The sequence below is a fragment of the Vulpes lagopus genome, chromosome 8 (genome assembly GCF_018345385.1).
Source record: "Vulpes lagopus strain Blue_001 chromosome 8, ASM1834538v1, whole genome shotgun sequence".
Classification (NCBI taxonomy): domain Eukaryota; kingdom Metazoa; phylum Chordata; class Mammalia; order Carnivora; family Canidae; genus Vulpes; species Vulpes lagopus.
This window is the reverse complement of record NC_054831.1, coordinates 122,813,294-122,835,051: the sequence shown is the minus strand read 5'-3', so window position 1 is coordinate 122,835,051 and position 21,758 is coordinate 122,813,294. Positions and strand designations below refer to the sequence as shown.

The 21,758-nt window shown below is 56.7% G+C and overlaps 1 protein-coding gene across 4 annotated transcripts; it reads right to left on the bottom strand.

Moving 5' to 3' along the window:
- Positions 1–22: 22 nt before the first annotated feature.
- Positions 23–21,420, bottom strand: UBXN11 (UBX domain protein 11). Of its 4 annotated transcripts, XM_041764840.1 has the most exons (16): positions 21,359–21,420; positions 17,212–17,317; positions 16,419–16,447; positions 15,709–15,807; positions 13,229–13,329; positions 12,670–12,724; positions 12,128–12,204; positions 10,685–10,811; positions 3,416–3,630; positions 3,031–3,108; positions 2,468–2,548; positions 1,973–2,090; positions 1,739–1,842; positions 509–582; positions 290–430; positions 23–207 (listed from the first exon to the last, which is right to left on the bottom strand). In XM_041764840.1, the coding sequence occupies exons 2-16, from the start codon at positions 17,280–17,282 to the stop codon at positions 39–41; spliced, it is 1,539 nt and encodes a 512-aa protein (XP_041620774.1). In that variant the 5' UTR covers positions 17,283–17,317; positions 21,359–21,420; the 3' UTR covers positions 23–38. The 4 variants fall into 4 exon arrangements, with proteins under 4 accessions (XP_041620774.1, XP_041620776.1, XP_041620777.1 ...); XM_041764842.1 differs by lacking the exon at positions 2,468–2,548; XM_041764843.1 differs by lacking the exon at positions 15,709–15,807.
- Positions 21,421–21,758: the final 338 nt, after the last annotated feature.

The following is a 21,758-nucleotide window of genomic DNA, read 5'->3' as shown; positions in this document are numbered from 1 at the left end:
GAGAGCCTCACAGAGCAGCCTGTGTGGGACCGGGCGCTTTATTTGGAGCTGGGGCTGGGTCCTGGGTCAGGCAGTGGGGCCCGGCTCGCCCGAAGCAGCAGCGCTGCACTAGGCACCAGGCCTGCTGCCTGCAGTGTGGCTGTGTCGTCGTGGTAGACCGTGGGTGGGAATGTACTGAAGATCTCGAAGGTGGTGGCATCCACAGCCCTGGAGACCCAGCAGAATGGATCAGGCTGGGTCCTGGGGCCAGAGAACCCCTCTATAGCTGCCAGCCCCACCTCTTGCCCACCTGGCCTGTGCAAGCAGGGTGCGCACATCACCAACAGTGTCCTCAGGCCGCATCATCAGCAGGAAGGCCTGCTCACCATTCTCAGACTTGATGCGCAGCATGGAGAGCAGGCGTGCTGGTGACTCTGGGGACTCCTGGTTCCTGTGGGCCTAGAGGCCATCAGTGCCCCCTGGTGGCCCAACCCCAAGGTCCTCACCTCTTCACTAGTCAGTCCCTCACCTCTCACGCTCAGCAGCCAAGGCTGGTGTCTCTACCACGATTTCCTGGATCCGGGCAGGCAGTGGGCAGCAGTTCTGGAAGGCATCGATGAAAGGGAACAGAGCCCTGGGCCTTGCCAGAGTCACACCCTTCCCCCAACCCTTCTCCCTGACCAGGGATGGATGAGACCAGTGAGCCAGAGGGGGATGAAATGGAAGGGAAGCTTTGGGAGGCAGCCTCAATGTTCCCTTAAGAAGCCTTGAGGTCCCTCAGGGGAGGAGGGGAGACAGAACCCTGCACAATGACTGGGCTGGAGGCCTAATCTAGCATGGGTCAGGGAAGGCTTCTCAGGGGAAATGACACCTGAGCTGTGACTAAGGACAAGTCCAGAGAAATGGAATGGGGGCAGGGAAAGAATCCCTTTTCAGGGAAAACTTCTCTGTGGGATGATACATCTGAGAAAGTATTAGCAGTTCATGTGACTGAAGCTGACAGGTGGACTGGAAGAGGAAAGGTTGGATATGGGAAGAGGACCAACACGGGATGGTGGGCCTTGAGTGCCAGGATGAGAGCTTGGCCTTACCCAAAAACCACTGGAGGGTTTCAACAGGGAAGGCCCAGATGCGGTTTAGGTTTAACAGAAGCACAGAAACTGCTGGGGGAGGACAGCTGGCAAGACAGGAGTGGAGGTGGCAGGCTAGAGAGAGGCCGCTGCAAGTGTCTTGAGAGCCACTCCGGAACCTAGTCCAGATAGTGGGCAGAAGGAATGGGGAGAAGAGACGGGTTCGGGAGAGGTGCTGGAGATGGACAGGTCAGGCAGGACTTGGCAATGTGGGGTGAAGGAGGCAGAGCAGTGGGAAACAGGTTGGGTCCCTTCCGCAGGTGGAGATGGGGGAGGAGCAGCAGGATGGGGAGTGAGAAGGGCAGATGCAGGAAGGGGGATCCAGGACTGAACTGGATGTTCCGGTCTGGACCTCGACGAGGTCACCCAGGCCTTGGACTCAACTCCTGGCCTAGACTCTGACTTTTTCTCTCTTGCAGCCACACTGCTGCCAACTCAGCCCCTCTCTGGGTGCCACCTGAGCCCGCCCCAGATTGTTTTCAGGAGATAGTGGAACTGCTCTGAGAGCCTCCTTTCTCCATCTAGGCCCTCCTCAGCAGCCCCTGAGCCTGAGTCTCCAGACTAGCCACTGCTCTGGTAGGTTGGGTCAGGGAGCCCAAGAAGTCTGGGGGAGCTAGAGCTGGCCTTACCTGCAGGGTGTCCCGGATGGGTCCCCGGATGTCAACCACCTCACCTTGCCGGATCACAAACTTGGGGAGCCTGTTCAGAAACTTCTCAGCAGTCATCCTGGAGCCTGCAGGGAGTGCATTGGGAGCCTGGGCCTGGGGAGGGACTGCGAGGGATGGCTGACAGTGGAGGAAGCCACCCAGAGCTGGTCCTGCCCAGTGCCCCACCCCCTGGCTCAGCCTCAGGGCCAGGTTCACCTGAGTGCTCCATCCTGTCCAGGGGCTTGTGCATCCTCTGTCGGCCCACCACACGGCCCTCACCTGGGAATGGATCCAACCCATTCTCTGGGTAAACCTGATTGCGCAGATCACTCACCTGGCAGGAAGGAAAGGCAACAGTGGGGGCCTAGACCTGTAGCCCTGGGCTCCACCCCACACTTGCCCAGAGGCCTCCCCAGCCCCCCACCCCACTGTCCCAGGAATAGGCTCAAGGGATAGTCTGATGCAATCCCCATTTTTCAGGTAAACTGAGCCCCCAAGAGAGCGAGAGAGCTGCAGTTCATGCTACTGTCACCCACCTGGGCGCAGCTCCTACAGGCACTCCTCACTGCGCTAGCTGGAGCCGCTGTACTAACATCCTCCCCAGAAAGCTCCTCTCAGGACCCAGCCAGGAATCAAGGGGCCAGGGTGTGAGGAGAGGGCAAAGACTTATCTTGGCATGAACTGCCTCAAACACCCCCAATCATGACTCACATGGTTTTCAAGCCCAGGTGGTGGTGGTGCACACCCCCTCATGTCCCCTTGCTGTGGAATGACGCACCACACTCCGGGCTGCTGCTGGTGAGTTAACATCATGACACCCTGCCACAGCACCCCATCTCACCCCCACCCACCCCTGCCAGGAGGGGGCCAGCTCACGCCAAGTCCTTTAATCCCAACATTTGCCCCCCACAGTGCCGCCTTCCACAAAAGCAGATGGCCTCAGGAGCTTCTAGGCCAAGCCAGGCCACTTTTGCACAGAACCTCAAGGCTGAAGACTGTGCCTCCAGGGTGCCAGCAGGGGGCACCCCCTGCCGCTTAGCCACAGGCCGCAGCCCTCACTAAGGAAGCGACTGAGGCCACCTGGAGCCTTCCTCCTACGCCCTTCTCAGCCTAGCTTCAGGCTCACCCTCTTCTGGGAAGTCAACAGACCAGGGTTCTCTTGGGGGGTGGGGGTAGTGGCTTCCCACTTCAAACTGGGTGATGTCCAAGGAAGCAGTTTATCCCCACCCCCTCCAAAATCCTCACACCGGGTATTTTGAGGAGCAGCCCATCACCTTGAAGGGGACTCCATCAGGGTACAGCCGCTGGAGCTCTGAGGGGAAGAAGCCATCCAGTATGTCTCGGAGGCAGCGCTGTGGCAGGGATTGGAAGAGTGAGGCCCGGCTGGACCTGTGCAGTGCCTTCTGCTCTGCTTTCTGTCTGGATGGCAGGCTCTGGGCCCTGGGTCTACCCAATGGATCATATTCTGGACATTTCCAGGGTTCCAGGACTTGAGCGGGGGGGGGGGGGGGGCCGTGCTCTGCAAGTTGCACGTGGGCTTGGGTACCTATGGAGGGTTGGTGGAGCTGCACCCTCCCACCCCCCCATCTCCAGCTAATGGTGACAGAGGGTGGGGCAAGGCCACCAGAGTGGTCTGTCTCCCCTCCCCACCACTCCTACCTGTGTGGAGGGGTCATGGAAGGGCCGGAAGGGCCCATCGAACATCATGAGGCCATTCCGATAGAGCTTCAGTGGGATGGGCTCAAGGACATGGAGCCGTGCTCCACCGGGCATTGGTGTCACCTGGGTGTCACCGTCTACCACCAGCTCACTGAGATCCTTCAGGCTGGCCAGCAGCCTGTCAAAGTCCACCTCGGGGGGTGCCAATGAGTCCCCTGGCAAAGAGGATAAACACCCATGAGCCTTTCTTCATGGCAGCTGTGTGCTCCAGCAGCTCTGACTGCCATGGCCCCTGGCACGCTAAGCAGCAGCCTCTGCATCTCTGTAAGTGGCCGCCCGGTGGGGGTGGGGACAGTTACTGCTACATAATAGCTCTCTTTTACGGAATACTCACCTTGTGCTGGGGGCTTAATAACTATTGTGCCACTCTCTTCATACCAACTCCTATGCTGTAGGGGCTGTCATCACCCCCATTCTTCAGATGAAGAAACCACAGGTTAGAGGAGGTTAAAGGCTGCCTAGGGATGCACAGAGGAAGGAGCAGGAGCAGGATTTGATCCCAGCTCTGCCTGTGTCAGCAGCTGAAAAAGCACAGCCCAGAGCTCCCACCTCTGGATTATCTGCCTGGATTCAAATCCTAGCTCTTTGGCTTCCACCTTTGTGACCTTGGTCAAATCATGTAATGCTCTGCACTGCAGCTTCCTCTCCTACAAGGGTCTGGGAAGGTGGACCACGAGAGGGCCAGCTCGGAGCAAGCACTCTGTCCTGTGGGTTACTGTTGCCAACTCTACCTTGCACAGATGGACCTTGGGCCAACCCAGAGGCTATGACGCAGGAGTCATTTATCTCCATTTTACACATGAGGAAACAGGTCCTCAGAGATGAAAAATGACTTGCCCCAGGTCACTTGGCAAATTAGAGGAGGGGCTGACTCTAGAGTCTGCTTTTCCCACCCATCTGCACCATCCGGAGGGGGGGGTTGGGGTAGGCACACAAGGTTGTTGGGGTGGATGTCAGGACAGCTGCTGGACAGATCTGTGGCAGACCTCGGCTTGTGCAACTATTTCTGGGTCACGCACCCCTTTGAGAAGCTAACATGCTTTGGCCTCCTCTTCTGAAAAGTACTGCACACACAGGTGTGCCTAAGCTTCAGAGGGTGGTGGGGACAGCCACAACAGATGCTAGAACAGAACAGCTGGAGAGCAGGTGGATGCTGGAGGGGTACAGGCTGGGGGTCCTTGGTCAGCCCTGGAAGGGATCTGGCTCCCAAGTAAGTCGTCCACCAGGGTGTAACCCTACAAAACCTCCTGTTTTCACCAGGACAGCCAGGCTGCAGCAGGATGTGGGTCAGGACTCTGGAGGCCCAATTCCTTTCCTCAGAATCTGGAGGTGTGGTGGCTGTGCTGAGGAAGTACAGATGTGGTGGCTTTGTTTCCTGTTGCCTTGTGGCTGCTCAAGGCCTCAGCTGGACTCCCCCATCCCCCTAGATCTGCTAGGTTGTAGGGACTGCACCTGCCCCCACCTCCTCGTGGGGTCCCCTGAAGTTCCTGAGATACCCAAGAAAAACTCACAGAACATCCCTGGGCATCCCTGGTATGAGTCGGAACAATATCAAGCCACTATTCTCCTTTAACAAAGAACTACATTCAGAACACACTGGTAAACCTAAAGATAACAACAGAAAAGCTCATCTCGTTGAACTCCTGCCCCTATCCCTATGTTCTTCCAGATAGGGAAAGAGGCCTAGAAAGGTCAGAGGGTTGGGCTCACATAGCCCACACCAAGCAGAGCCAGGACCACGCAGATATGGTGACTGCCAATCCAGCTGCATCCTGGGGCCAAGGCTTTTTCAGGGAGTTGATGGACATGGGGTGGTGGGCAGTGGAGGGGGCAGGTGGCAGCCCAGGGGAGGATGCCAAGAACCAGCTAGAAGGAAAAGAGTCTGCTGAGAAAGTCAGCCCCAGAGGCTCTCAGCTAGTGGGCCTAGGGCGTGGAGACGTCAAGGTGGGGTGCGGTGGGCACGTGTCAGGTGCAGCCGCCTGCAGCGAGCCAAAGGGTCCAGGAGATAGAGCCGCAGCTCCGGGCAAACCAGGCCTGAGACTAAGGAAGCCCGGCGCTGCCACCACCTAGCAGGGAGTGCACAACAGAAGCCTGGCCTGTCGCCAGGTCACATGGGGTGAGCCAGGTCAGAGGTCTACTGAGGCATTTCCTCTCTGAGCTGCAGCTCTCCCTCCCTGGAGTGGGAGAGAATAAGAACCTTTATCCCACCCAACAAGATCCAGCGGGGGGACTGACTGTAAGGACGACTCCGGGAGTGTCCACCTCGTGCCCAGCACCTAGAGGCAGGTATTACCACTCCCGTTTTAGAAATGAGGAAACCAGGCCTTATAAGGTGACGTGCTACTGGTCATGCAGCTTTTGGGGCCCAGGGGACTCTAAGACTCTAGTCTCCGTGACCATGCAGGCTGCCTATCAGTGCTGGTTCTTTGGACACTGCTCCTGAGGTCCCTTTCTAAGGAGGGGTGTGGTGCAGAGAGATCATCTCTGAGGCCTCATCCAACTTTGAGCGCCCATGATTTTATTAAAAAGGGGACTTAGGGGGATCCCTGGGTGGCTCAGCGGTTTAGCGCCGCCTTCAGCCCAGGGCGTGATCCTGGAGTCCTGGGATGGAGTCCCCCCATCAGGCTCCCGGCATGGAGCCTGCTTCTCCCTCTGCCTGTGTCTCTGCCCCTCTCTCTCTCTCTCTCTGTCTCTCATGAACAAAATTTAAAAAAAAAAAAAATAATAAAGGGGGAGTTAGGGAGGCATGGAGATCAAGACAATGCTCCTTCGCCCAAAGCCCAAGACCCTGGGAACCCAGGTTCCCTGGCCTCCCCTCAACCTGTTCCCCCATTCCTCTCTGGAGCCATACTGCCAGGGCCACAGCTTCCAGGCTGTGTGGTCCTAGACAAGTGGACCAACCTCTCTGGGCTTTGGCTTCCTCTTCTATAAAATAAGGAGAATAAAAGTCCCCACTTCATAGGTGGCTGTGAGGCTCAGAGGAGGTGCCTGGCAGGTGGTGGCTGCTGTCACCCACATCCCACCCTCTTGCTCACCACTGGCTCACCACCTCCTCTGAGACACCTTGCCAGGAGCCCCTCCCTGCCCAGAGCCTAAGCCTCCTGAGCTCCTGGAGCCTTGGGCCCACTCCGGAGCTTGGCACTTATCACAGGCTGTTGTCCTTTGGTTTGTTCATCTTTCCAACCACAGCGGGCACTCCATGAATGCAAGTAGAGCATCCTGGGCCTGGCCCAGAGTGGGTGCTCCGAAGCATAAACTGGATCCATCCCTCCCTCCATCCTACCAGCATGTCCAGAGTGGCCAAGCTCTGCTAGGCCCTGAGAATCATGGCTATGCCCACACCTGGCATCCTGCCCTCCTCAAGCTCATACTTGAGTGAAGGAGACAGGGTGACAGCAGTGACCATGGCAGGTAATAAGTAGGACCACTGCGGAGGCTGCAGAGCCCAGAGGAGGGCCAGACCCTGCCCTCCCAGCCGGTGAGTGGTAGGCCTGCTCTGGGCTGGTTCCTCACACCTGCTGCTGTGAATACTAAGGTGCACCCTACAGCCGCTATGCCGGTCCCCACTACCTCACCAAAGGCTGAACAGGAAACAGACCCGCGATCTCCACACCCCTGCAGGCATGGCCCTGCTCTAGGGATCTACATTCCTTCTGCTCCTCAGGGGAAAGAGAACAGGCCCTAAAAGTCTCACCACTGCCAGGGTCACAACTAATTCTCAGGCCCCTGTGGTTGAGCATCGTGCCACCCATCCCCACCTCATCCTGTGCAGATGACTGTCCCAGGGCACCTGATGGTCCAGGCCTGGGCACCCAGGCACTCCCACCAAGCCTTGGCCCACAGCCGAGCACTGTGTCCCATGCTGGGCACTCTGCGGCCTGACGGGGGCTAAGCGGCCAGGGCTCACGGGCCTCGTTCATCCACCACCAGCAGCCTGCGAGAACCTCCACGTGCACTACAGCATTTGGTGCCCCCAGTGGCCTGGGCATCAGCAGGCTGTCTCCTCATTTCACAGATGAGGACACGGACTCTGAGAGGTGAAGCATTCACCACACAGGCCCCTGGCTCCTCAGCCGGAGCTGTCCACACAGTCACTCCAATGCAGAGCCCCTTCCCACAGGCCGGGTGGTGCACGGGCAGCGCTGGGCTGCAGGTAATCCCAGCGGGTTCTCCATGGGATGGATTTCAGCTAAGCTTCAAAAGAGAGGATAAAAGGGGGCAAGGCACTTGGGGGGACAAAGTAAAGGCTCGAGGGGATACTGCGGGTGGGGAGGACACTAGCCTGCCTGGGGTCTAGACTGGGGACACACAGGAGCCCCAGGGACAAGATCTGGAGTCAATACGGCTTCCTGAGCAGAGGAGGGAAGAGGCTCCCACCCAGATGCTGGAGACTGGGGCTTGGGGGAGGGATGCTAGGGGGTAGGCAGAGGCTGGCAGAGGGAGGAGAGATAGAGGGAGGGCAAGAACTTGGTGAGGCGGGGTATGAGGAGCTGCAGAGGGGACAGGGATGAGGAGGAGGAAGCGTTCATAAGAGACATGGAAAGGGGAGGAAGAGCTCAGAGAAGATGGGAGATTAGTGGGGGGGGAGGGGAGGGGATGGGGGATGGGAGCTCAGAGAACATGGAAGAAGGAACAAGGATTTCAGAGGGAACAGGGATGAGGGGGAGGGAGCTCAGAGGGGATGGGGAGGAGGAGGAAGAGTTTGCAGGAAATAGGGAAGGGGAAGAGGAGCTCAGAGGAGATGGAGATGAGTGACAGTGGGGAGCTCAGAGGGGATAGTGAAGAAGGAGCAAGGAGCTCTCAGCCCTGAGGCTCAGCACCTGACAATGGCTTGTGACTGAGCAGGACTGTCCCTTTCAAGTCTCCGCATGCCCTGAAGCACCAGGTATTCTATTTAATGCTCAATTTACTGGTGGGGAGAGCAGGGAGTGGTGAATGATCCAGCCTGGGGCCAGGTCCTTGCAAGGCTTCCCCTGTGCTGGGTCCCCTTCACAGGCCAGTGGACCCTCCTCCCCAAAGCAAGAGTCCTGGCACTAAACTGGTTAGCACCATACAGATGCCCTGGCCCACCCTCCCCTGCTGCCTGAGGCCTGTGGGTAGTGGTATCCAACAGAGGGAGAGACAGAGAAATGAGCCAGAGTATCAGGGCCAGCAAGGGGCCCCCTCTGTGCACCTGAGGGCCCCTAGGGCAGAAGCAGCCTGGTGCCTGGGGACAAAGCAGTGGGGGAAGAGAAGCCTAGAGAGGTTGGGGGTGGGAGTGGGAGGAGGAAAAGCTGCTGGAAATGAAAAACATGTTGTTCATCTGGCAGAAGGGCTAAATTGGGGCATCTGGGTGGCTCAGTGGTTGAGGGCTGCCTTCAGCTCAGGTTGTGATCCCAGGGTCCTGGTATTAAGTCCCGCATCAGGCTCCCCACCCAGAGCCTGCTTCTCCCTCTGCCTGTGTCTCTGCCTCTCTCTCTGTGTCTCTCTCATGAATAAATAAAATCTTTAAAAAAAAAAAAAAAAAAGCTAAATTGAGGCCCCTCCTTGTTTAAGAACCAGAGAGCAAAAGGAGGAGGATGCACAGAGGGAGCGTATGGCTGGGTGGTTTTCACAAGTGCTTTAGCTTTGAAGCACTCAGCTTCAGAGCCAGCTTATTCTGAGCACAAACAACACAGACCTGAGAGGGCTGCTCTGTTTTTGGCAGGGACTGGGTAGGACAGGAGTCCACAGAGCCAGGTCCAGAACCAGCTATCTGGTCTGACCCCCAAAGGCGCTGGAAGGCCCCCCACTGGCCAGTGGGAAGGCTGCCCTTCAGCTGGCAGGGGCATGTGGGGGACCAGGGTGCGGTGTTGGCAGGCCTCAGGCCCTAGACCCCAGGAACGTTCTTAGGGCATCTGGCAGTCACCTTTCAGAGCTCCACCTCTCACCCAGGAGGGGCTGTCCCAGGCGTCCGTTTCCTCCTGTCTGCTCCCTAATGCACAATCACCAAGGCCACAGATTCCACCGCCTATATCTGCCCTGCCCCTCCTCACCGTGCCTGCCAGGATCACCCTTCCACCAGACACCAGCTCATCTCCTGCCTGGATGACTGTAACCACCTCCTAAATGGGCTCTCAGCCTCAGGTCTTGCCCCCTTCACTCAACGGTCTCCAGACTTCTTAGGAGCCTTGGTTTCCCATCTATAAAATGGAACCCCTGGCCCATGTTAAGGCTATTTATGAAAATGCTTTGAAAGTGCAAGTGTTGTACAAATGGGAAGTGATGTTCTCAGAACAAGCAGTGAGGGAACCGTCCCCTGAGACTTCAGAGGATCTACTCAAAGCTCAGACCTGAATGGGAGAGAGGACTCTTCATGTTTTGAAATTTATGGAATCAAGACCGTGTTATCATTCTCCAACTACTCCCCTCGGGAACCATGTTCATGCCCGCTCCCAGGAGGCTGCCGCTGCCACCTGACCATGGAAAACAAGAAAAGCCCTATTTGTTGGTAGGCCTTGCACAAGGACGGGCAAGGTTGGTGCTAGGTGCTCTGCATCCACCCCACTGACTCCTTCCAACTCTGCAGGGAAGAGCACACCCTCACTTACTGATGGGGAACTGGGAGCTCAGAGAACAGAAGCCACATGCCCAAGTCACACCTGGAACAGGTGGTGGAATGGAGATGAGAATCCAGGTGTGACTGGCTCCAGGGCCTGGAAAAGCACCTTCTGGGCAATCACCTTCGTTCTTTGAAGAGAATGGGCTGGGCTTGCAGAAATGGCCAGTTCTATGGCCCCATGTCTGGGGGGTGCATTCCTCTGGACATGAGCATCAAGTTAAGAGTAAAGAATGGTGGCATCCTAGAGAACCGGGGTGATTTCAATGGCCCGGCTACAAGCAAGGCTGAAAAAGGAACGTGAAGAGGGGACTGAGCCCGGCACCGTGGGCAGCTTCCAAAGCAGAGGACTCAGTTTTTAACAACTCTGGGGCAGACGACACCGTGTAAACTCTGGAGCCTGAGACAAATGAGGTCTTCTTCCATCTGTCTCTGGGTCTCTGGAGCCCTTGAGAGAGGAGCAAGCAGAGGGCCCGAGGCAGCTTCGGTGGTCAGTGACGGAGCCTGAGGCCTTTCCTCCCTGCTCCTGGGTCAGGGGTGAATGAGATGGGCTCTGCACAGCTGCTGGCCCAAAGGAGGGTGCTGGGGAACTCCTTTCATAGAAGGGGTCGGGGGCGGACCCCCTACTCTACCTGGTTTCCACAACTTCTTGGCTGTCATCCAGTCCCTCTTGCCATCCTCTGAGTCTGACTGGTCCTCTGAGTCCTCGTCGTCCGCAGGCTCGCCCACCCACTGCAGTCCGTAGTCCCCAAGGAACCGCTGCAGGGAGAGAAGGGCCAGGTGTGGGGGGTGGGGGGTGGGGGGGTAGGGGGTGGGGGGGGCGGGCAGCCAGTCCCCAGCCTCAGGGGCAGCTCCTCAGCTCGTCAGCTCGCAGAGCCAGCTGGGCGCAGGGATGGGCGCCGGGGTCTTGGCTGCTTCCCGCCGGACCCTGGGAAGCCTATTCGCCCCCTGGAGCCACAGGCTCTTCCCTGCCCCATAAGCTTGGGAGGACTCAGTTAAGAGAATTCACGTGGAGGGCTTAAAGCAGGGCGTCTGGCGCCGTGGGACCCACCGCAGGCGGCCCTGATGGCAGCGGGGACCCCGTGGGTGGCCTGAGTGGAGGAGGGGCAGGGACGGGCAGGGCCTCCCATCCCCTCTGCGCAGGGAGACTTCTGACTCGTCTACACTTCCTGTGGCTGCTCCTGCAGCTCCCTGCTCTCCTAACCCCCTCAGCAGCCCTAGCGGCCTCCGGGGCCAACCCTTCAACACGGACCGCCCCGCGCCCTTTCGTGCTCCCGGCGTCCACGCTTGCGGGCCTCCCAGGCCTCTCTAGATGGGCTCCTTCCCCTGGGGCACGGCTGCGGGCCCACCCGGACGGCCCCAGCCCTCCAGATCTCCGTCTGTCAGCCGCGCCCCTGCCCCAGCATCGCCGCCCCGACAACTCCAACTGCGCTTCCACCCGCCTCGCCGTCCACACCTCTGGGACCTCTCCAGGGTCTCCCATCCTCGAGGACAATCCAGCCCCGCACGACGACGGACGGACGAGCCCCCCGATGGTCCTCGCGCCTCGCCCTCTCCCTCTGGCCCGCCAGGCCCGAGCCCACCAAAGTCTGCGCAGCAGGACACGGAGCAGGACGCGGAGCAGGACGCGGAGCAGGACGCGAGGCAGGCCACGGAGCCCCGCATCTACTCTGCGGCCTTGACGCTCATTCCCCGGCCCCTCCTCGGCCTCCAGATCTGCCCGATGCCACCCCGCCGAGCGGTTCAGGCTCCGGCTCGTCTCTACCATGTCACCCCTCTAAATATCTAAATATTTTGTCGAATTCTCTGTACCCTCTGAGAGGGAACAGCACAGGCCAAGGTCCTGAGGTGGGAAGAGCTCGACGTGGTCACGCAGAGGCAGGCCCGGGCTGAGAGGAGAGGCCCCCAGCGGGACCCAGGGGCTGGCTGGTCGGGCACCAGACCCCTCCCGCGCTCTCCAGACTTTGGGTTGGTGCTGAGGAGGGAAACGCGGGGTGTACGGGAGGGGGACCCAGATGGGTGCGCCCCGGGTCAGGTCCTGCGGGGCGACAGCTGTGGGGTGCCGTGTCTCTCACCTCCATCTCCCCGACCTGCCGCTGGAGCCGCGAGCACATGGTCTCCAGCTCCTGCTGCTGCTGCGCCTTCACCTTGCCTGCAGGGGAGGATCGGGAGGGGTCTGCGGCCGGCAGGGAGGCCGCTGGACCACCTCTGGCCTTCCCCAACCTTCTACCCCAAGAAGGGCATTTGGAGCAGCTGCCCCTTGAGAACTCGAGGGCTCCCCTGAAGACTGCCTGCTTGGCCTCTCCCCCTGACCTTGAGAGGAGAGCCCCCCAACCTCACACCCCCCCCCCAAGGCTCCTGAGGGGGCGGGGCGGTGTTCCTTCCACTTCTGACAGTGTGCCCTGTGCTCAGGGCTAGGCTATGTGTGCACCCAGGGGACTCAGTCCCACAGAGGAGGGCGCTGTCCTGGGTGTGCCATTGCCTGTGTCTGGGCTCAGCTGTCCAGGCCGCGCTACAGGACTCAGCTTGATGGTCTTGGAGCCCTGATGCCCAGGAGCCACCAGCTCACGGGAGGTGCCCCAGGAGGGCTGACCAGCCCACCAAGCGTGCCTCTTACCCTCGTGCTCCTGGAAGGTCTGCACCATTTCCTCCAGGGCCCGTATCTTCCGATCCTGCAGCAGCAAGACAAGGAGGGGCAGGCAGATTTGGGGGTTCCCAGAGTGCAAGGGAACTTTGCTGGGGACTTCCCCCTCCAGCTGGGAAGATCCAAACTTCTTGCCTCTGTGGGGCACTGGGGAGTTTAAAGACCCTGCCCCTGCCACTCTTTGGCACAGCCACTGCTCCTATACCTCAGATATGCTTGTGGTTCCACTGTGGTGAGGAAAGGTGTGGAGCACCCCAAGTGCTCCAGAGCTCAGCAGCACTGCTGCCATCTAGTCCAAGGCTACTGGCCTTGTTCGGCTGTAGAGAAGACCCTTAACCCCTCTGCTCATGTCACAGGGATCCAGATCAGCCTCAGGCCATACCTTGTCCTTGAACTGGGAGGTTCAGTGGAAGAGATGGTTCTAGAACCCACCCACCCTGGCTTATTGCGGGAGTAAGCTCACTGGCCTCCCCAGCCTGGGCCCTTCCACCCCTCAGACCAGACCCTGGCCCTCTCCCCACCAGGGTCCCACCTTGGACAGAAGCTCATCAGCCTGAGACTTCACTTGCCGCTCCAGGTCCCGCATCTTCCTGGTCAAGGTGGCCACCAGCTCCGAGTCATGGAATACAGGGACTGCCAAACGGACAAAGTCCTAGAGCCCAGGCCTACAACAGAGGCTGAGGCGTGGGGGGCCAGTGGACGGGGACAGGGATCTCCAGAAGCAGAAATAAGAGTACTAGTAGCTGCCACTTAGATAATAGGGACTATCCTATATACTCTGCTCATGTCAGCTCATGCTGTCCCCACAATGCACCTCAGTTTACAGGAACACAGAGGATAGGGGAGCGAGTCAGCACCGAGGACAAACAAGCACCCAGATCTGCATGTGGGCCCTCCAAGTGGTGCACGGCCTGGACTCCTCGAGAAGTCAGTGTCGCTTTTTAAAAAGGCAAAGTCACTGTTCTACGGAGGTGTAACAAATACAGTGCATGACCCCGATTAGAACCTAGATCAGGAAAAACAAGAGCTGTGAGATCATTTTGGAGCATAGAAAATTGGAGCGCAGAAGAGGCTTGAGCGTATCACCGCATCATCCACATTCTTAGGTGGTGTCACTGCTCCGTGGTCATGTGTTTCCTTATTCTTAGGACAGGCACACTGAAGTGTTTATGGGTGAAACGTTATGATACCTGTAATCGACTTCCAAATGGTTCATCAACAAAATACATTTACATTCATAGATATGTGTATACGGACAGAGAGAAAGCAAATTAGTGGCAAAATGTCACTCATTGTTGCGTCTAGATGGCAGACATAGAGGTGTTCACCATACTATTATTTTAATTTCTTTATAGGCTGGAAATTCTTCAACATAAGAAGTTTGGGAAAGAAACCGAGAGACACACAGGGAGGAACAGGTCCTCCTTTCCCTGCACACTGGCCTGTATGTGAAGCAGGAACTGCATTTTTCACCATGCAGCCATATGGGCTGACATGCCAAGGATGGCTCAGTGGAGAGGTGGAGAAACCTGAAAATTTTTTAAAGATTTTATTTATTTGGGGCAGCCCAGGTGGCTCAGCGGTTTAGCGCTGCCTTCGGCCCAAGGTGTGATCCTGGGGACCCAGGATCGAGTCCGGTGTCAGGCTCCCTGCGTGGAGCCTGCTTCTGCCTGTGTCTGTGCCATTCTCTCTCTCTGTGTCTCTCATGAATAAATAAATAAAATATTTTTTAAAAAATATTTTATTTATTTGAGAGAGAAAATGCACACATGAGTTGGGGGCGGGGGTGGGCAGAGGAAGGAGAAGCAGACTCCCCGCTGAGCCCGATGGAGAGCTCGATCCCAGGACCCCTAGATCATGACCTGAGCTGAGGCAGATGTTTAACCCACTGAGCCACCCAGGTGCCCCAAAACCTGGACTTTCGATGATGTCTTTGAGTCGATGGATTAACAATCCTGGAGCTGCCTCCTGGACTTCATGGTATGCCAGACAACAAGTCCTCCTCAATGTTCATGCTAACTGATTAAGGGTTTTCTCTGACTTGTAGTCAAAGCTTTGTAACAGATAGATAGACATCTGGGCTGGTCAGCGCACAGAGCATGGATGAGCTCACTGAGGCAGAGGGGAGGGGGAAGAGCTGGGGAGAGAGAGAGGGAAGAAAAGAGAGAGGGAGAGGGGGGAGGGAGCATCACACTGAAAAGCTGGGAGGAAAAGAAGGAGCTAGCAAAGAGAGGAAAGAGCCTCAGAGGCGGGAAGAAATCTGAGAGAGCAGTGTCATGGTGGCCAAGGGCCCAGGGTGATCTGAGAAGGAGGGAACGGTGACCCATGTGGAATGCTGCTGTGCACAGAAGTGAGACAGGACAGGCAAGTCCTTGTTTGTGACCTCGGTGGGGACAGACACTGGCTGAGAGTGGGGTGAGGAGCAGATGCCAGGGGAGAGGCTGAGAGTGCCTGGGATGGCTCCTTAAGGGGAGGAGCTGGTTACTGGGGTTACTAAGGAAAGTGTCCCCAGCTGGGCTGACTCTGTGCCTGAATGGCTGTGGGGCCAGGCTCTTCTGTCTCCTTTCCCCACTTCAAATCCCTGTCCTATAACACAGAGGAGTGTTCAGTGGAGGACTGCCCCCCACCTCACAGACCTTGTAGGAAATGGGAGGCAGAGACACAGAATGTTGCCTACCCAAGATATCACAGCTAGCGGAACATTCTAATCTCATTCCCAGCTCCTCCAGGCTTGCAGCAGACTCTGACCCTACCTGCCCACGTCGACCCGTTCCATCCTCCCTCCTCTGAGAAGCTGCCCCGTGAGCTCCATCTGGGGACCTCTGAGATGAGTATCACCACAGCTCTTTGGGGAGGGTGCAGGCCAGGCGAGGAGGGCTGTCTGGGGACCGTGGGCTCACCCACAGCAGGCCAGAGTAGGTCTGTGCCTCTCTGGGCTTCCTTTGGCTGCCCCCTCTCTGAGACCTTCTCCGGCTGCTAGGGACCCAGACCCTTTTAGGCCTCTGTTCTCACCTTGCCTACTCACAGGGGCACCTACGCCGCCATAGCATGAAGGGATGGAGATCCTTTCTTCTGAGCCATGTCCATTATTTAGCACGTCCACCTCGTCTTCTGCAGACAGGGATGCCCAGGTCACTGCTCTGGGGCTGAGGCCCAGAGGAAGCTGGGCCCCTGAGCTCTGGCCTGGATAAAACAGCCTGGATGCTGTACTCCCAAGTGTATGTAAATAGAACATGTGGGATGTCAGGGAGCAAGGGTCCAACCAGAACAGGCTTCTTGTAGTTCTGACAGCCTGGCTCCTGGGAGGACCTGAGTTAGCCAATGCCAGCCACACAGTGGCAGCAATAATGGGGTTGGGATGCTAAAGTCTGAGCCTGCAGGAGGCAGGGCAGTGAAATGAGGATGGGGCTTCTGGGAGAAAAGGTGGTAATGGGCTGGAGAAGGCTGGGGTCTGACCCCTATGGCTTCTCGGCACCCACTGGCCCACCCCACAGTAAGTGGAGGGGTTCAAATGCTAGCAATGACATCTCTTCTAAGGGGGTGCACCTCCTAATCAGAAAGCTGCCAGGAAGCCCTGTCCTCGGGGAGGGATGAGGGAGCTGCAGGTGGGCCAGCTGCTCTGGCTGACAGGGGTGATCATCCTGTTCCTTCTCTCCATCTGCACCCCAGGGAGACCAGCAGGTGGGAAGTGAGGGGGACACGAGGGCAGAGCCCACACTTACCATCTCCGTAGAGTTTTATCCCTCGCCTCCTAGGAACCCAGGCAGGAAGGAAAAGACAGATAGACAAGTTAGGACCCTCTGGAATGTCCCAGGGGGTCAGTCTAGGTGCCCAGCCAAGCCTAAAGGAGATGGAGGCTGGGCCTCTGCCTCCCGAGGCTATCTCCTTCCCAAATCGCATCCTTGGCACTGGGGCAAGCCAAGGGACAGGCTTTGAGGTGTCCCCTCCTCCCAGTGGAGAAGGGTGGGGAAGGGCTGAAGGGCAGAGGTTTGGGTGGAAGACACAGAGCTCCCAAGCCCAGAAGCCCAGCCCCAGCTGTGTTTTAAAATGACTGTGCGAACCCCAGGTGGGTCCCTTGACTGCTCTAGATCTCCCTGGTTCTCTTCAAATGACTCAAAGTGGTGTTCAGAAGAGCAAGAAGAGAGGTTAAAAAAAAAAAATGCTTCAAAAGGATGAAGTGCTAGACAGATGTAAAGCGTTCTCTTCCTGAGGACCAGCACGTTGCTGGCCCAGAGGAGCCCTACAATCGGTGTTTGCCAATGAACACGAGAACAATGAATAACTGGGTGCCACACCGCTCCCACCCAGCCCACACCCTACTAGACGGCACAACCCAGTGTTTGCTCAGACGGCAGAGCCTCTCTGAAGAAGTTATAAAAGAAAGATACGGTGGTCAGGGAAGGCTATGTGACTCCTCACCTTTTCCCGGAGACACTAGGAGCCCTTCTCCTAGTCCACTGGGCTGAGAGGAGGCAGGGGCATGAACATAAATACCCCCTGAGGCCGGTTCCTTACCCTGGATTCACAGGCTCTGACTGCAGGGGGACTCTTCGGGTCTTGCCAAGGGAGGCCAAAGGTGAGCTCATAGCTCTACTTCTAGATTCTAGCTGTCAGGAACTCCCTGAGAAGATGGAAGGAAGTCAGTCCCAGGGGACAGAGGGGGCCCAGGGCTTCAGGATCAGGGAAACTTCCTCTTCCCTCGTTTCTTTTCCCAGGAGGGAGCACTGTCCAGGGAGCAGCACCCCTCACTTCTTCCCACCGCCCCTGCAGAGGTTTCTGGAGGCAGGTTGGCCTCACGATCCATGTGCTTGACGTCTGCTGGATCCTCTGAATATCTTGCTTTCTGCTCTGGCCCTGGGGGCCTGGACTGGCTGGGAAAGGGGGATGGGGTACAGAGATGGGCCAGAAGCCTGGGACTTTCCCAACTTAGAGCCGGGTCACCAGACTATCCAGAAGGCCTGGGGCTTTTAGCCATCCTTCAAGGAGCTGTGGACACAAAGCTCAAGTGTCCTGTTCCCTCCTACAGGAACTCAGCTGTCATTCTGACTCTCGGAGCCACAGAGGAGCAACCCACGGGCAGGATTCGACCAAGGCACAGTCTGTGTGGTAGGGAGATCAAGAGCCCAGGCTCTGCACAGGCTCTGCCGTCCACCAGGTAACCCGTGCCTTGGTCTCCTTTGATATGGTGACAGTACCAGCCAGGTAGGGTTAACAAGAGGATTCAGAGATAACACACATAAGGCACGGAGCCCAGTGCCACACCGAGGGGAGGCATGGAAAAATGTAAACTGTGGGGGCGCCTGGCTGACTCAGGCTGGTGGAGCCTGCAACTCTGGATCTCAGGGCTGAGTTTGAGCCGCATGTTGGGTGTAGAGATTAGTTAAAAATAAAAAAATATGGGCAGCCCTGGTGGCTCAGCAGTTTAGCGCCGCCTTCAGCCTAGGGCGTGATCCTGGAGACCCTGGATTGAGTCCCACGTCGGACTCCCTGCATGGAGCCTGCTTCTCCCTCTGCCTGTGTCTCTGCCTCTCTCTCTTTCTCTCTCTCATGAATAAATAAATAAAATCTTTAAAAAAAATAAATAAAGGCCAACACTATTCAGTGAATTAGTACATTATGTGGCTAAATATCTAGAAATCTTAGAACCAGAGGACCCCCATCAGGGCTTGAATCAAGCCTTTTTAGGACAAATCCAAGGCAGTTTCACTTTGAAAATGTATGGCACTGGTTTCCACCCTGCCCCTGAAGCTGCCCAGCATGGAGGCTGGAGGCAGCTTCTCAGTCTTCATTCTGGAGTTTGGGTCTCATACCCCACCAGGTCTAGTGTTGCCTCATCCCTACCATCAGCCTTCCCAATCTGCCCCTAGCCTCCCCCAGTCCCTGCTGCCTTGTCCAGGCATCCTAATAGTTTGTGTGGCACCAAGTGCACAGTCCCTCATGGTTCCCTGCGCCAGCATCTGGCCAGAGGGATCTTCATAAACATAAAGCTAACACGTTGGGGTGCCCGGGTGGCTCAGTGGTTGAGCATCTGCCTTTGGCTCAGTGGTTGAGCATCTGCCTTTGGCTCAGGTTGTGATCCCGGGGTCCTGGGATCAATGCCCACATCCGACTCCCCACAGGGAGACTGCTTCTCCCTCTGCCTGTCTCTGCCTCTCTCTCTCTGTGTGTGTGTGTCTCGCATGAAGCTCCCAATGGCTCCTTCTCACCCAGAGGAAAGAAATTCAAAATTCCTTAACATAGATGATCAGGCCGATGCCTCAGAGAGAGGGGAGGGGGCGGGGCAGAGACACCGGCAGAGGGAGAAGCAGGCTCCATGCCGGGAGCCCGTTGCAGGACTCGATCCCGGGACTCCAGGATCGTGCCCTAGGCCAAAGGCAGGTGCCAAACCGCGGAGCCACCCAGGGACCCCCCAGCCACCCAGGGATCCCCCAGTTTTAAGTTTTTATTTGAAAGTTATTATAGATTTGCAGGAAATTAGGAAAATAGTACAGAGGGGATTTGTCTGCCCTCACTCAGCTGCTCCCAACAGTGACACTCTATGTGTGTATCTATTTAGGCTATCCTACCCACATGTGCATCCCAGATAACCACCACTGCAGTCAAAATAAAGAACTACTCCATCAGCACAGAGTTCCCCTCACCATAAGGCTCTCCCTCATGCCAACCCTTTCTAGTCACCCATGCCATCCCCAACCCCTGGAAACCACTACTGTTTTCTTACTTCAAGAATGTTGTATAAGTGGAAACACACAGCATCAACCTTAAAAAAAAAAATCTTTATTGAGACCTAACTCAAACACTTGGTTCTTTTAAAGTGTACGATTCAGTGGTTTTTAGTATATTCACAGAGTTGTGAAACCATCACCACAATCAATCTTTAGAACATTTCATCTGCTATCAGGTGATGTTCCTTTTGTGGCTAACACTGTCCTGTGTGAACTTCCACTGGGCTTGATTACCCCTCCCTTCTCCAACTCTTATCACCATTAAGGACCCCTCAGAAGAAACTACTTTAAAAAGGCGGACATTAACAAGTGTTGGTGAGGTGAGGAAATTGGAACCTTAGCTTGAATGGAAATGGCACAGCAGCTGTGGAAACCCCTCTGGCAGTTCCTCAAAAGGCTACCTTATGGCTCAGCAATTCTGCTCCTAGGTAGCTTCCCAAGAGAATGAAAACTGTTTTGTGTGTGTATATTTTTTTATTGGCGTCTGAATTGCTAACATATAGTATAACACCCAGTGCTCATCCCGTCAAGTGCCCCTCTCAGTGCCTGTCACCCAGTCACCCCATCCCCCCACCCACCTGAGAACGAAAACTTATGTCCACACGAAAGCTCATCTACACGTTCACAACAGCATTATTCATAATATCCAAAAATGGAAACAACCATTTCCATCAGCCAATGGATGGATAAAGAAGTCTGGTATATCCTTACAATGGAAGCCATGTCACCACATGAATGGATCTTGAAAACATTATGCTAAGAGACAGTCACAAAACACCACATATTGTTATATATAACCCCATTGATCTAAGATGTCCAGAATGGACAAATCTAGAGACAGAAAGTAGACCAGTGATTGCCTAAGACTGGGGGCTACTGAGGGGGTGGGGCAAACAGAGGTAGTTGCTGAAGGGTACAGAGTTTCTCTTCAGATGCCAGAAAATGTCTATATTGATTGCGGTGATGTTTGTACAACTCTCATGAATATCCTAAAAACCTGAAACTTACATTTCAAAGGGGTAAAGTATACAGTATGGGAATTATATCTCAACAAAGCTATCACAGAAAAAAGGTCCCCAAACCAAACCCAACACCTTCCCTGAAAATAAGCTCCTCGCACTTTCCCCTACTTAATGGGACCTCATCACCCAACTACAAAATTTTCCTCTCCTTCCTTCTCTCTTAATCCCACCCACCGCCAAACGTTGCAGGTTAAACTCTGCACTGTCTCTCACACAGCTCTGCTCTCTGTGCCCACGGTGGCCCTCCTAGGGCCCTCTCACTGCCCTTCCTTGGGGCTGTCACGATGGCCGCTGACTTCCCTGCTTTCCGGCTCACCTCCAGCCCATCCAACACACTGTCTCCGGATTAATTTTCCCCATGGATTATGAGACCCCTGAGGGTGACGACGGCATCTCCCTATCAGTTTGGGGACTCCGGCGCGGAGGGGACTATGTCTCCTCCTCCCTCAGACTGGGGATGGGGGTGGATCTAAGGATAGAACTACGTCTACTCCCCTCACTTGGGGGCTTCCAGGCTGTGACTTCCCCCTCAGGCTGGGCTGTCTCCCCTTCAGGCCGGGGCTAGGAGAGGACAGCTGTGCCCCATGCCCCCACATCTCTGGGGCCCAAGTCAGGCCCCAATGTTCTCCAGCGCCGACAAGGCCCGGCCGGCTGCACGCCTTCAGCCCTCAGTCTCCAGCTGGAAGTGCTCACGACGCGACTTGAGTCACGACCCAACCCCTCCCAGGGAACCGCGTCGCCTCCTCCCGCCTCCTCGCGGAGCCATGGCAGGCGGGGGCCCGAAGCCGCTCCCAGGCCCGCGGGAGCCTGCCGGGCGACCCGGCCGCGAGGCTCGCGGGTCCCCGGGCTCTCGGGGCGAGCGCCCCCGCCTGCGTGGGGGATGCCGGGGCCGCAAAGTTTTGAGCCGGGACTCACCGCGCAGGGCCTGGGAGCCGTCCCGCGGCGCCGCCATCTTGTTGTCACGCGGTTTCCCAGGCGACCAGGGCCCGCGCGCTTCTCATTGGCTAGTTCGAGGGTCCCGGGCGGGTCCCACCGCCTGTGCTCGAATGCTATTGGTCTGCGGGTCTAAACTCTTAGCGGGATGCTGCAAATCCCAGAAGCCACCGCCCTGAGCGTGTTCGAAATCTGGACAAATGAAGGGTCCGGTTACACCCTCCCACCCCGAGAAAGGGGGGGAACCTGGGGTTGGATTCGTGAAGCCTCTGAAACCTGAATGTGTAATCCGACAGTGCCACTGTTTTTGCACACTTGATTTGCGGGGAGATTATCCCTCTGACTCTCTTGTTTCCCCATCTGTACAGTACAAAGCGCGGGG

Excerpts from the sequence above, each read along its gene's own strand:
- UBXN11 (XM_041764840.1), bottom strand. The coding sequence starts at position 17,282 with ATGAGCTCACCTTTGGCCTCCCTTGGCAAGACCCGAAGAGTCCCCCTG. Across the intron at positions 1,843-1,972 it reads GGACAGGATGGAGCACTCAG|GCTCCAGGATGACTGCTGAG; the intron begins GTGAACCTGGCC and ends CACTCCCTGCAG. Across the intron at positions 208-289 it reads ACCCTGCTTGCACAGGCCAG|GGCTGTGGATGCCACCACCT; the intron begins GTGGGCAAGAGG and ends CTGGGTCTCCAG.